At 52.4% G+C, this 16,205-nt stretch overlaps 1 protein-coding gene across 1 annotated transcript in view; it reads right to left on the bottom strand.

Moving 5' to 3' along the window:
* Nucleotides 1-11,673: 11,673 nt before the first annotated feature.
* The window catches only part of trappc11 (trafficking protein particle complex subunit 11), a 20,326-nt gene continuing 15,794 nt past the window's right edge, over nucleotides 11,674-16,205 (bottom strand). The window contains exons 15-26 of the mRNA XM_068740117.1: nucleotides 15,987-16,141; nucleotides 15,428-15,621; nucleotides 15,206-15,354; nucleotides 15,000-15,121; nucleotides 14,192-14,311; nucleotides 14,049-14,114; nucleotides 13,696-13,852; nucleotides 13,513-13,624; nucleotides 13,334-13,425; nucleotides 13,029-13,162; nucleotides 11,911-12,078; nucleotides 11,674-11,837 (exon numbers count right to left, since the gene is read on the bottom strand). Coding sequence (XP_068596218.1) covers nucleotides 11,793-11,837; nucleotides 11,911-12,078; nucleotides 13,029-13,162; nucleotides 13,334-13,425; nucleotides 13,513-13,624; nucleotides 13,696-13,852; nucleotides 14,049-14,114; nucleotides 14,192-14,311; nucleotides 15,000-15,121; nucleotides 15,206-15,354; nucleotides 15,428-15,621; nucleotides 15,987-16,141 — 1,514 coding nt within the window. The 3' untranslated portion in view covers nucleotides 11,674-11,792. The remainder of the gene's footprint in view (nucleotides 11,838-11,910; nucleotides 12,079-13,028; nucleotides 13,163-13,333; nucleotides 13,426-13,512; nucleotides 13,625-13,695; nucleotides 13,853-14,048; nucleotides 14,115-14,191; nucleotides 14,312-14,999; nucleotides 15,122-15,205; nucleotides 15,355-15,427; nucleotides 15,622-15,986; nucleotides 16,142-16,205) is intronic.

The following is a 16,205-nucleotide window of genomic DNA, read 5'->3' as shown; positions in this document are numbered from 1 at the left end:
GTCCCGAGTCCAAGTCATTATCGCCGTGAGACGGCCGCGTCTTCCCGTTAGCCTCCGTGCTGCTGCTCATGCTAGCGACGGAGGAGTGTTGATCCTGGTATCCACGTTCTCCATACTTCAATCGGAGACCAGGAGAAGAGAGTTTACGACTATCTTAAGCAACGACTGCATTGGGTAGATGACGGGTTCAAGTTTTTTACCGATGTCTGAAGAAGAGTTGGAGTCCAAACCTTCACCGGTCCCGGAGGATGTTCATCCAGTTGAGTTTCGTAGGATAAAAAGATAAATTCATTTAAAATGGAAACTTCATGGTTGTAGAACCGTAAAAGAAGAGAGCCCGGATTCTCTCGTCGGATCAGACCCTCCGAAGAAGCGTCTCGTCTTCGACCAAACTTCGACGAGTCCGGGTGATTCTCTGTGCTCGCCGTGATTGACCTGGACGATAGACCTGGAAGAGCATCGAATGCCGTGATCATCCTGACGCTCAAAAATAGAGGCTGAACGCTGCAGCTCAATCTTGTGTTGGGTCTTCATCGTATTGGGCCACAACTTCCATCCATCATAATCCAGCATCCATCACCACCACCATCCAACATCCATCACCATCCATCCAACCACCACCATCCATCACCACCCAACATCCATCATTCACCCACCATCCAGCATCCATCATCCATCCATCATCATCCATCACCACCCAACATCCATCACCATCCGTCGTCCATCACCATCCGGCATCCATCACCACCCAACATCCATCACCATCCAACATCCATCACCACCACCATCCAACATCCATCACCACCACCATCCAACATCCATCACCACCCAACATCCAGCATCATCCATCCAACCACCACCATCCATCACCACCCAGCATCCATCCATCACCACCACCATCCAACATCATCTATCCAACCACCACCATCCATCACCACCACCATCCAGCATCATCCATCCAACCACCACCATCCATCACCACCCAGCATCCATCATCCATCCACCACCCAACATCCATCATCATCCATCACCACCCAACATCCATCATCCATCACCACCCAACATCCAGCATCCATCACCACCCAACATCCATCACCTCCATCATCCATTATCATCCATCACCACCCAACATCCATCATCATCCATCATCCATCCATCATCATCCATCACCATCCAGCATCCATCATCCATCCACCACCCAACATCCATCATCATCCAGCATCCATTATCCATCCACCACCCAACAACCATCATCCACCCACCATCCATCATCCACCCAACATCCATCACCATCCAACATCCAGCACCACCCAACATCCATCACCATCCAACATCCATCACCACCACCATCCAACATCCATCACCACCCAACATCCATCATCATCCAGCATCCATCATCCATCACCACCACCATCCATCATCATCCATCCACCACCCAACATCCAGCATCCATCGTCATCCATGACCACCCAACATCCATCGTCATCCATCACCACCCAACATCCATCACCACCCAACATCCAGCATCCATCATCCATCCACCACCCAACATCCATCATCATCCATCACCACCCAACATCCATCATCATCCAGCATCCATCATCCATCCACCACCCAACAACCATCATCCATCATCCATCCACCACCCAACATCCATCATCATCCATCACCATCCAGCATCCATCATCCATCTACTACCCACCATCCAGCATCCATCATCCATCTACCACCCAACATCCATCATCCATCACCACCCAACATCCATCATCATCCAGCATCCATTATCCATCATCCACCCAACATCCATCATCCACCCACCATCCATCATCCATCCACCACCCAGCATCCATCATCCATCCACCACCCAACATCCATCATCATCCATCACCACCCAGCATCCATCATCCATCTACCACCCAACATCCATCATCATCCATCACCACCCAACATCCATCATCATCCAGCATCCATCATCATCCAGCATCCATTATCCATCCACCACCCAACATCCATCATCCATCATCCATCCACCACCCAACATCCATCACCATCCAACATCCAGCACCACCCAACATCCATCACCATCCAACATCCATCACCACCCAACATCCATCACCACCACCATCCAACATCCATCACCATCCAGCATCCATCATCCATCCATCATCATCCATCACCACCCAACATCCATCACCATCCATCGTCCATCACCATCCGGCATCCACCACCACCCAACATCCATCACCACCATCCAACATCCATCACCACCCAACATCCATCACCACCACCATCCAACATCCATCACCATCCAGCATCATCCATCATCCATCATCATCCATCACCACCACCAACATCCATCACCATCCAACATCCATCACCACCACCATCCAACATCCATCACCACCCAACATCCATCACCACCACCATCCAACATCCATCACCATCCAGCATCATCCATCATCATCCATCACCACCACCACCATCCAACATCCATCACCATCCAACATCCATCACCACCCAACATCCATCACCACCACCATCCAACATCCATCACCATCCAGCATCATCCATCATCATCCATCACCACCACCAACATCCATCACCACCCAACATCCAGCATCATCCATCCAACCACCACCATCCATCACCACCCAGCATCCATCATCCATCTACTACCCACCATCCAGCATCCATCATCCATCTACCACCCAACATCCATTATCATCCATCACCACCCAACATCCATCATCATCCAGCATCCATTATCCATCATCCACCCAACATCCATCATCCACCCACCATCCATCATCCATCCACCACCCAGCATCCATCATCCATCCACCACCCAACATCCATCATCATCCATCACCACCCAGCATCCATCATCCATCTACCACCCAACATCCATCATCATCCATCACCACCCAACATCCATCATCATCCAGCATCCATCATCATCCAGCATCCATTATCCATCCACCACCCAACATCCATCATCCATCATCCACCCACCATCCATCATCCATCCACCACCCAACATCCATCACCATCCAACATCCAGCACCACCCAACATCCATCACCATCCAACATCCATCACCACCCAACATCCATCACCATCCAACATCCATCACCACCCAACATCCATCACCATCCAACATCCATCACCACCCAACATCCATCACCACCATCCAACATCCATCACCACCCAACATCCATCACCACCACCATCCAACATCCACCACCATCCAACATCCATCACCACCACCATCCAACATCCATCACCACCCAACATCCATCATCATCCATCACCACCAACATCCATCATCATCCATCCACCACCCAACATCCATCATCATCCAGCATCCATCACCACCACCATCCATCATCATCCATCCACCACCCAACATCCAGCATCCATCGTCATCCATGACCACCCAACATCCATCGTCATCCATCACCACCCAACATCCATCACCACCCAACATCCAGCATCCATCATCCATCCCCCACCCAACATCCATCATCATCCATCACCACCCAACATCCATCATCATCCATCATCCATCCACCACCCAACAACCATCATCCATCATCCATCCACCACCCAACAACCATCATCCATCATCCATCCACCACCCAACATCCATCATCATCCATCACCATCCAGCATCCATCATCCATCTACTACCCACCATCCAGCATCCATCATCCATCTACCACCCAACATCCATCATCATCCATCACCACCCAACATCCATCATCATCCAGCATCCATTATCCATCATCCACCCAACATCCATCATCCACCCACCATCCATCATCCATCCACCACCCAGCATCCATCATCCATCCACCACCCAACATCCATCATCATCCATCACCACCCAGCATCCATCATCCATCTACCACCCAACATCCATCATCATCCATCACCACCCAACATCCATCATCATCCAGCATCCATCATCATCCAGCATCCATTATCCATCCACCACCCAACATCCATCATCCATCATCCATCCACCACCCAACATCCAGCACCATCCAACATCCAGCACCACCCAACATCCATCACCATCCAACATCCATCACCACCCAACATCCATCACCACCACCATCCAACATCCATCACCATCCAGCATCCATCATCCATCCATCATCATCCATCACCACCCAACATCCATCACCATCCATCGTCCATCACCATCCGGCATCCATCACCACCCAACATCCATCACCACCATCCAACATCCATCACCACCCAACATCCATCACCACCACCATCCAACATCCATCACCATCCAGCATCATCCATCATCCATCATCATCCATCACCACCACCACCATCCAACATCCATCACCATCCAACATCCATCACCACCACCATCCAACATCCATCACCACCCAACATCCATCACCACCACCATCCAACATCCATCACCATCCAGCATCATCCATCATCATCCATCACCACCACCACCATCCAACATCCATCACCATCCAACATCCATCACCACCCAACATCCATCACCACCACCATCCAACATCCATCACCACCCAACATCCATCACCACCACCATCCAACATCCATCACCATCCAGCATCATCCATCATCCATCATCATCCATCACCACCACCAACATCCATCACCACCCAACATCCAGCATCATCCATCCAACCACCACCATCCATCACCACCCAGCATCCATCATCCATCTACCACCCAACATCCATTATCATCCATCACCACCCAACATCCATCATCATCCAGCATCCATTATCCATCATCCACCCAACATCCATCATCCACCCACCATCCATCATCCATCCACCACCCAGCATCCATCATCCATCCACCACCCAACATCCATCATCATCCATCACCACCCAGCATCCATCATCCATCTACCACCCAACATCCATCATCATCCATCACCACCCAACATCCATCATCATCCAGCATCCATCATCATCCAGCATCCATTATCCATCCACCACCCAACATCCATCATCCACCCACCATCCATCATCCATCCACCACCCAACATCCATCACCATCCAACATCCATCACCACCCAACATCCATCACCACCACCATCCAACATCCATCACCACCCAACATCCAGCATCATCCAACATCCATCACCACCCAACATCCAACATCATCTATCCAACCACCACCATCCATCACCACCCAACATCCATCACCACCACCATCCAGCATCATCCAACCACCACCATCCATCACCACCCAGCATCCATCATCCATCCACCACCCAACATCCATCATCATCCATCACCACCCAACATCCAGCATCCATCACCACCCAACATCCATCACCTCCATCATCCATTATCATCCATCATCCATCCACCACCCAACATCCATCATCATCCATCACCATCCAGCATCCATCATCCATCCACCACCCAACATCCATCATCATCCATCATCCATCCACCACCCAACATCCATCATCATCCAGCATCCATTATCCATCCACCACCCAACAACCATCATCCACCCACCATCCATCATCCACCCACCACCCAACATCCATCACCATCCAACATCCAGCACCACCCAACATCCATCACCATCCAACATCCATCACCACCCAACGTCCATCACCACCACCATCCAACATCCATCACCACCCAACATCCATCATCCATCACCACCAACATCCATCATCATCCATCCACCACCCAACATCCATCATCCATCACCACCCAACATCCATCATCATCCAGCATCCATCATCCATCACCACCACCACCCATCATCCATCCACCACCCAACATCCAGCATCCATCATCATCCATGACCACCCAACATCCATCGTCATCCATCACCACCCAACATCCATCATCCATCCACCACCCAACATCCATCATCATCCATCACCACCCAACATCCATCATCATCCAGCATCCATCATCCATCCACCACCCAACATCCATCACCACCCAACATCCATCATCCAGCATCCATTATCCATCATCCACCCAACATCCATCATCCACCCACCATCCATCATCCATCCACCACCCAGCATCCATCCACCACCCAGCATCCATCATCCATCCACCACCCAACATCCATCATCATCCATCATCCATCCACCACCCAACATCCATCATCATCCATCACCACCCAGCATCCATCATCCATCTACCACCCAACATCCATCATCATCCATCACCACCCAACATCCATCATCATCCAGCATCCATCATCATCCAGCATCCATTATCCATCCACCACCCAACATCCATCATCCACCCACCATCCATCATCCATCCACCACCCAACATCCATCACCATCCAACATCCAGCACCACCCAACATCCATCACCATCCAACATCCATCACCACCCAACATCCATCACCACCACCATCCAACATCCATCACCACCCAACATCCATCACCACCACCATCCAACATCCATCACCATCCAGCATCATCCATCATCCATCATCATCCATCACCACCACCACCATCCAACATCCATCACCATCCAACATCCATCACCACCACCATCCAACATCCATCACCATCCATCATAATCCAGCATCCATCACCACCACCATCCAACATCCATCACCACCCAACATCCTGCATCATCCATCCAACCACCACCATCCATCACCACCCAGCATCCATCCATCACCACCACCATCCAACATCCATCACCACCCAACATCCAGCATCATCCATCCAACCACCACCATCCATCACCACCCAACATCCATCACCACCACCATCCAACATCCATCACCACCCAACATCCAGCATCATCCATCCAACCACCACCATCCATCACCACCCAACATCCATCACCACCACCATCCAACGTCCATCACCACCCAACATCCAGCATCATCCATCCAACCACCACCATCCATCACCACCCAACATCCATCATCCACCCAGCATCCACCACCCAACATCCATCATCATCCATCACCACCCAACATCCATCATCCATCACCACCCAACATCCAGTATCCATCACCATCCATCATCCATCACCACCCAACATCCATCACCACCACCATCCATCATCCATTATCATCCATCATCATTCATCACCACCCGACATCCATCATCATCCATCACCACCAACATCCATCATCATCCATCCACCCCCCAACATCCATCATCCATCACCACCCAACATCCATCATCATCCAGCATCCATCATCCATCACCACCACCATCCATCATCATCCATCACCACCCAACATCCATCGTCATCCATCACCACCCAACATCCATCATCATCATCCAGCATCCATCCACCACCCAACATCCATCATCCAGCATCCATCATCCATCCATCATCATCCAGCATCCATCACCCATCACCACCCAACATCCATCATCATCCAGCATCCATCATCCATCCACCACCCAACATCCATCATCATCCATCACCATCCAGCATCCATCCATCTACCACCCAACATCCATCATCATCCATCACCACCCAACATCCATCATCATCCAGCATCCATCATCCATCCACCACCCAACATCCATCATCATCCAGCATCCATTATCCATCCACCACCCAACATCCATCATCCACCCACCATCCATCATCCATCCACCACCCAACATCCATCACCATCACCATCCAACATCCATCACCACCCAACATCCATCACCATCCAACATCCATCACCACCCAACATCCATCACCACCACCATCCAACATCCATCGCCACCCAACATCCATCACCACCACCATCCAACATCCATCACCATCCAGCATCATCCATCACCACCACCACCCAACATCCATCACCACCACCATCCATCACCATCCAGCATCATCCACCCACCATCCATCATCATCCAGCATCCATCACCACCATCCAACATCCATCACCATCCAACATCCATCACCACCCAACATCCAGCATCATCCATCCACCACCATCCATCACCACCCAACATCCATCATCCACCCACCATCCATCATCATCCAGCATCCAGCATCCATCCACCACCCAACATCCATCATCATCCATCACCATCCATCATCATCCAACATCCATCATCATCCAGCATCCATCACCACCACCATCCAACATCCATCATCATCCATCACCACCCAACATCCAGCATCCATTGCCACCCAACATTCTCACCACCACCATCCGTCATCCAACATCCATTATCATCCATCATCATCCAGCATCCATCACCACCACCATCCAACATCCATCATCATCCATCACCACCCAACATCCATCATTATCCATCCACCACCCAACATCCAGCATCCATCATCCATCACCACCCAACATCCATCATCATCCATCACCACCGCCATCCAACATCCATCATCCATCCACCACCCAAATCCAGCATCCATCATCATCCATCACCACCCAACATCCATCATCATCCACCACCCAACATCCATCATCCAGCATCCATCATCCATCCACCACCCAACATCCATCATCATCCATCACCACCCAACATCCATCATCATCCAACATCCATCATCATCCATTACCACCCAACATCCATCATCATCCAGCATCCATCACCACCACCATCCAACATCCATCATCATCCATCACCACCCAACATCCAGCATCCATCATCACCCAACATCCATCACCACCACCATCCATCATCCATCCACCACCCAACATCCATCATCATCCATCACCACCCAGCATCCCATAGATCAGTGTTTCCCAACCAGTGAGAGATGAACCATTGTCGGGTGTCTGTGCTGTAATAAAGTGTGTTCCGCCCGTAGATCGCTCCTCAGACTCCAGCGGTGCACCTGAACACGGTGTCGCTCTGTTCCTCTCTGCCGCTAACTAGTACAGCAACTTATCCTTGCACTACAAAATAAAAGTGCACACTTCAAAATAAACGTCACGTAACTGCGCTGCATTTAGTGTGGCAGATAAAAAAACGCATTTATTAAAAAACAGAAAACAAATATTTCCCCAAAAAGGTTATTCATGCTTTGGCTTTTGCCTAATATTCACTTTGTGAGCGCTTCGGTTCCCCTTGGTGGAGAAGTTTTTGAGAGGAGGTCCGGTGGTTGTCGTACGGCAAAGTGCTGGCCCGTGTGTACGAGCTACGAGAAGAACTTAAAGTTTTTCTGACAAACAGGAGGTCCGATTACTCAAAGCTGGCGTACCTGTCTGATATATTTCATCTGAATGAACTGAACACATGGATGCAAGGCCGAAATGAAAACCTGCTTACCAGCACTGATAAAATGAACGGATTCCGTTTAAAGGTGCAGCTCTGGCAGCAACAGGTGCAGCGTGGCAACCTTGAGATGTTCCCATTCACCGAGAAACTGCATGATGGCAACACTGCTGCGATGTGCGAGGTGATTTGCACACATTTGAAAACTCTTGAGGAGAAGTTGTCATTTTATTTCTATTCAGCCTCCACAGAACGCCTTGACTGGGTTAGGAACCCATACAGCTCAGCATCCGGTGCTGGAAAGGACCTGACTTCAAAGGAGCAAGAGGAACTCACTGAACTGAAACAAGATGGTGGTTTAAAGCTAAACTTTGCTGATCTTCCTTTGGACAGTTTCTGGTTATCTGTTGCTAAGGAGTTCCCCGTTCTAGCCAACAAAGCTATTCTGACATTGCTCCCGTTTTCAACCACATATCTGTGTGAGCTGAGCTTCTCAAGCTCGACGGTGATAAAAACTAAAAACAGAGAGAGACTGAGATGTTGAGGAAGAGCTTCGTGTGTGTCTTTCTACCATTACTGCAGGATATCCATTTTGTGTTCATCCAAACAGCCCCAGGTTTCCCACGAAGTATAAATACATTAAAAAACTATATTATTAACTATATGTATTAGAATAAAGGTCGGTCATCTAATCTAATATGTACTGTGTTAGAGTGTCATTTTGGTTGGTGGCTCAAAAATGGTTGGAAACGCTGCCACAGATATCAAGAGTCGACGCCGCATTGGCTGCTGCGGCTCAACAAACCTGGTGGTGATCCTCTGTCAGCATGAAGCAGCAGAGATCTCAATCTGATTTGAGTATCAGGAACAATTTGTTAATAATTCTGCAAATATTTTCATAAACCTTGATGTTGCATATTCATAAATACAAACGTTTGTATAAAACCCAACACTGAACGTGGGGAAGCTCTGCGTGAAATACAAAGCAGACTATCGAGAGCATTAGAAAATACTATTACGTGCATGTTGCACGGTAAACAAACTTTTTAGAAATAAAAACTCTGTACATAATGTATATAATAGATGTGTGTGGCGAGCACATGGTAACAGGTCTCTGGGTTTCTGGGTAGTGGGCGTGGTTTTGCGCCCATAATGTTTTGCCGCTCTTATTTCATTCATTCTGGTAAAGAGCAGTCATCCACCTTGGTCTCCGAGTCATTCCGCCTCCTGCGAGCAGCCCTGGCCAATTCCCCGTGCCTAATGACCTCCGGGGTTTGGCTGAAGAAGCGGATCGGGTCCTGCTGACGTCCAGACGTCCCGCCGGGCAGTGGGTGGCGTCAACGTCCCTGCAGGACGCGGGTCCGGCCATGGTGGCTGGAGTCGCCGCGCGTGAACAGCGCAGAGGTGACCTGTGTTTTTTCCACCGGCGTTTTGGCTGCAAGGTTAATGCCTCTTCTCAGTTCACTTCGTGCCCTGCTATAGGCCCGGCGTGCTACGGGTCCAGGACTCCACTCGCTAGATGCTTCACCTGCTGAGTTGGTGTTTGGGCAACCGCTCCGCGTTCCGGGTGAGTTTTTGCCGGAGAGTTCTGCCCCGCAGTCGCATCGTTTTTTGTCAGACGCTGCTCTGTCTCCGGTGCCGGTTCATCACTGTTTTCCACGGTCGTTCGTGCCGCTGGAGCTCGCAAAAGCTCGTTTTGTTTTCCTGCGACGTGACGTTCACCGCTCGCCTCTCCAGCCTCCTTATGATGGCCCATTTAGGGTACTCGAAACGGGCGCGAAAAAGTTTGTCATAGACATGGGGGGACGTAGAGAATGCGTCACGTTAGATCGGCTTAAGCCAGCGCATGTTCCCCGTCGGGGTCGTCCCCCTTCCAGACGCACTGGGGTGTCCCAGTGGGTGGAAGGTCCTGAAAGGGGGCCTTCTGCTAAAGGTTCCTATGGTGGGTCAGCGCAGCCGTTATAGCAGGCTGATCAGGCCCCCGGATTATCCAGATGTTCCCTCTGGGGGGGGGGGGGGCTGCTGGAGCCTATCCCAGCAGTCAATGGGCGAGAGGCGGGGCTACACCCTGGACAAGCCGCCAGTTCATCGCAGGGCAACACAGAGACAGACAACCAGCCACACACACACACACACCTACGGGCAATTTAGCGTCACCAATCAGCCTAGGCTGCATGTCTTTGGTGGGAGGAAGCCGGAGAACCCGGAGAGAACCCACGCAGACACGGGGAGAACATGCACACAAGTCAGATTCGAACCCGTGACCTCGCTGCTGTGAGGCAACAACGCTTACCACTGCACCACCCGGTGGCCCCTTTTTATATATATATAATAATAATTTCCTGAACGGCTTGCCATAATATACATACATATATATATATATATGTATGTCCAGGGTACTGCTCAGGGGTACTGGAACCACGCTCGACTTTGAATACATCACACCAATGAGGATAAGAGTATTTGTACGACAAAACATCCAAGTCAAACAATGAACGATCCAAAGTTGAGACTTTATTACAGAAGAAAGCGTCCCTGCTCCGTCCCTGCTCCGTCCTCGTCTCCGTCCCTGCTCCGTCCTCGTCTCCGTCGGAACGTCAGGCTGCAGCGATGGACGCCTCGTCCAGCTGTCGACCCTGAGGCTGAGGACGGAGACCAAAGATTGACACAGAACAAAGCCGGACGTCTCCACGAGTGTGCGCGTGTCGGCGTTACCTTGACAAAGATGCGTTGGGGGAGGAAACATCTGAGCGCGTGCGTGTCGGCGGTCGGGCGGCGCGGCAGGCTGACGTTCAGCTGAGGCAGCGTTTGGAAACCGGCCATCAGCGGATAAAAGTTATAGAGCATCTGCTGCTCGGAGCCGGGGAGGACACGGAGACGCACCTGAGAGAGCACGCACACACACACACACAGAGACACACACACACACACATAGACACACACACGCACACACACACACAGAGCATGCACACACACACACACACAGAGCACGCACACACACACACACACACAGAGCAGACACGCACACACACACACACACACACACACAGAGACACACACACACACACACACAGACACACACACACAGACACACACACACACACACAGAGCATACACACACACACACACAGAGCCCGACACACAAAGCAGACACGCACACACACACAGACACACACACCATGCACACACACACAGACACACGCACACACACACACAGACACACACACACACAGAGCCCGACACACAAAGCAGACACGCACACACACACACAGAGCATGCACACACAGACACACACACACACACACACACATGGACACACAGACACACACACACAGACCCACACACACACACAGAGCATGCACACGCACGCACACACACACAGACACACACACACACACAGAGCAGACGCACACACACACACACACACACACACACACAGACACACACACACACAGAGCAGACACGCACACACACACACACACAGAGACACACACACACACACACACACATAGAGCATGCACACACACACACACACACACACACACACACACACACACACACACAGAGCAGACACACATACAGACACACATACAGACACACACACACACACACACACACATAGAGCATGCACACACACACACACACACACACACACACACACACACACACAGAGCCAGCATGAGAAACAGTCTCAGCAGTCAGTCAGTTCAGTTTCCCTTCCTGATTGGCTGATGCTCATCATGTGACCCACTAGAATCTGGATCAGACGAGTCAAGCAGCAGGTCCCGGACCGTCCCACCGGACACTCGTCCGTCTTTGGTTCAGAGACGTACCTGTTTGAGTCCGGAGAACATGAAGGCGTCGGACGGTTCCACGGCCATCTCCACCTCCTGAACCAGAGCCGTCCGGTTCTCGATGTGGAACCGGACCGAGAGAGACTCTCTCACTCGGCCGAACGACGGCAGATCTGAAAGCCAGAAAGAGACGCCGAGAGGAAGGCCTGAGTCAGCGGTCGCCGGGAGACGAGAGACGTGTGTGTGTGTGTCTGTGTGTGTGTGCGTGTGTGTGTGTGTGTGTGTGTGCGTGTCTGTGTGTGTGCGCGTGTGTGCGTGTGTGCGTGCGCGCTCACGCCACCGACCAGCGTGGATGTAGAGCGGGACGGACTCCAGGACGATGTGGGGCAGAGCGACTGCAGTTTGGATGAGAGGGACGTCTTCACTGGACGACTTCCTGTGCAGCAGAGTTAAAGCTTTAAAAGCAGATTGAGGCCAGAACCTGTCCAACGTCCCCGGGGGGGGCAGGGGGGGGGGTACACACCTCCTCCATGATATCAGGTACTGTCCTGGAGCTACACTACCATTGTTGTGGCCCAGCGGTGGACACCGGAGACAGAAGCACTCGCTGGCACACTCGCCTGTCTGTAGAACAACTGGGGACACACACACACACGTTTAGGGCGTGGTCGGGGGACGGACGGCGTCCTCCCTGCTCAGACAGTACCTCCCTGCAGCTGGGACACAAGCTGGGGCGAGCTGCTGGTCACGCTGAGCAGCTGAAGACAGGAGGACACCAGCTGCAGAGGCCAGGGAGACATGGACAGGACGTCCGTCATCAGCAGGAAGGGGACGTCCACGGCGAGCCTGTCCACGGGCTCAAGCTGGAGACAGGCAGAGACATACGAGGACACCTTTCACCGATCAGGAGAACTACGACTGTAGCTTCAGTCGGTGCAACGTTAAGACAACACCGTCACCGTTTCCATGGCGACACCCGGCAAAGGAAAAGAAATCTAAGAGCAGAGCCCTGATGGACGCCCCCCCCCCCCCCACACGTCTTTATTGTCAACCACCGACCTTGATTGATACAAATTTTGCAGACACGTCGAATGGGACCACGGTCTCTATGGTAACCGTCTCGTCCTGGAAGACAGACAGAGGGATGAAGGACTGTGTGACCGGTAACGTGCGCTGCAGCAGGACACGGCGCCGTGTCTTACCTTATGACACCGACAGGCTAGCCGTCGTCCGTCCACCGTGGCGTCCACGCTGTAGGACACGTGGAACAGGAAGACCCTCGGTCCAGTGGACACACACTTTACGTACACACAGCTCTGTAACTAGGGACAAACAGGCGGTGAGGTCTGGGACGCCGTGAGACAGGGAAGTAACGATCACATGTACAGAAGCTGCTGCCATGTCCTCTGTCCTCTGTCCTCTCTTCTAGCCGAAGTCTCGTATGAGAGTCAGAAACCGGCTGCTGTTTGGACAAACGAAGGACGAGAGCTTTCTGAGGAGACGCACTTATTACCGTTCACAAACAAAAAGGTGTCCCGCTCGTACCAGGAGACATCTTCTACCGCTTGTCCACAAGTTAACGCAGTTCAGAGACACCGACACGAATATCTGAGACAGTCTTTGGTCCAAATAGCAAAGAGATGCTGCAGGACAGCGTCCCTCATTCCTGTCTCAAACAGATGCTGCAGGACAGCGTCCCTCATTTCTGTCTCAAACAGGTCTGTCAGAGATGCTCTAAAACAGGAAGCCAAAGTACGTTCATAGCGAGCACGCTACCATGGTAACATTTTAACACACAATAAAACAGTTTGGCAATTTTCACCAGAACATTACCACAAAAAACAAACTTTATCCACTCGGCTCTTCAACTCCTGCAGGAGACACAGAGAGAGAGTGTCTCTACACACGCACACGCACACGCACACGCACACACACACACACACACACACACGCACACGCACACGCACACACGCACACACACGCACACATGATCCCCCCCCCCCCCCGTACCTCCTCTCCTGGTTCCAGGTCCTCCACCGGTACGTCAGCCAGCAAAGAGGGGGGCGTGTCATCGCAGACCTTTGACCCGTCCAGGGTCACGTGTGTCGTCAGGCCGAGGTTCGCATCCTGGCCTGGACAGAGCGATCAGAACCAGCACACGGTCCAGATAAGGACCGGCACCGGAGGAAGCCCGGCCACAAAGCAGAACCCCAAACCTGGCTTGAGGCCGGCCGTCAGGCGGACGTCCCTCGCCTTGCTGTCCTCCTGCGATTGGACGGTGAGCCTGATGCGATACATCTCGTTGAGCAGCGCCGGAGGACGGTGTCTCAGCTGGACCGAGATCTTTGGAACTCTGGAGACGATCCTGGATCAGGCAGAACCCGGTTCAGTGCTCCGACGGGGGAACCTCACGCCGGACCGTACCGTGGGAGCCGTACATGGTGCTGTGCTGCACGACCAGCGTGTCCCAGTCCAGCTGTGGACACGCCTCCACGCCCCGAGCCCATCGCCGTGACGACCTGCTGGCCTGCAGGGCTTCGTGGGCAGAGGCCGCGTCTCCCCCCGCCCCCCTCCAGCTCACAAACACACAGCGGCCGGCGAGGCCCCCCAGCATGGCCTCCACGGCCGTCACCTGCAGGAAGACACCCAGTCAGACGGAGAGACGGGCGGAGAGACGGACGGAGAGACGGGCGGAGAGACGGGCGGAGAGACGGGCAGAGAGACGGACGGAGACACGGACGGAGAGACGGGCGGAGAGACGGGCGGAGAGACGGGCGGAGAGACGGGCGGAGAGACGGGCGGAGAGACGGGCGGAGAGACGGACGGAGAGACGGACGGAGAGACGGACGGAGAGACGGACGGAGACACGGGCGGAGAGACGGACGGAGAGACGGACGGAGAGACGGGCGGAGCGCCGGACGGAGAGCCGGACGGAGAGCCGGACGGAGAGACGGAGACGCTCCGTCTCTCCGTCCGTCTGTCTCTCACACGTCTCACCTCTATCTTCCTGCCGACGTCCTCAGTCTGGGCTACGAAGCTGAAGTTGAAGCTTTTGGTTTTCCCGGGTGAAAGATTCATATCGTCTGGACCCGAGGACTCCACCACACACCACCGGTTGTACTCCTGCACACGCACACACACACACACACACGCACACACACGCACACGCACACGCACACACACACACACACACACACGCACACACACACGCACACA

This window comes from Brachionichthys hirsutus, chromosome 6, assembly GCF_040956055.1.
Source record: "Brachionichthys hirsutus isolate HB-005 chromosome 6, CSIRO-AGI_Bhir_v1, whole genome shotgun sequence".
NCBI lineage: Eukaryota > Metazoa > Chordata > Actinopteri > Lophiiformes > Brachionichthyidae > Brachionichthys > Brachionichthys hirsutus.
Note: the sequence above shows the minus strand (reverse complement) of the source record. Positions and strands in the feature narration are given on the sequence as shown.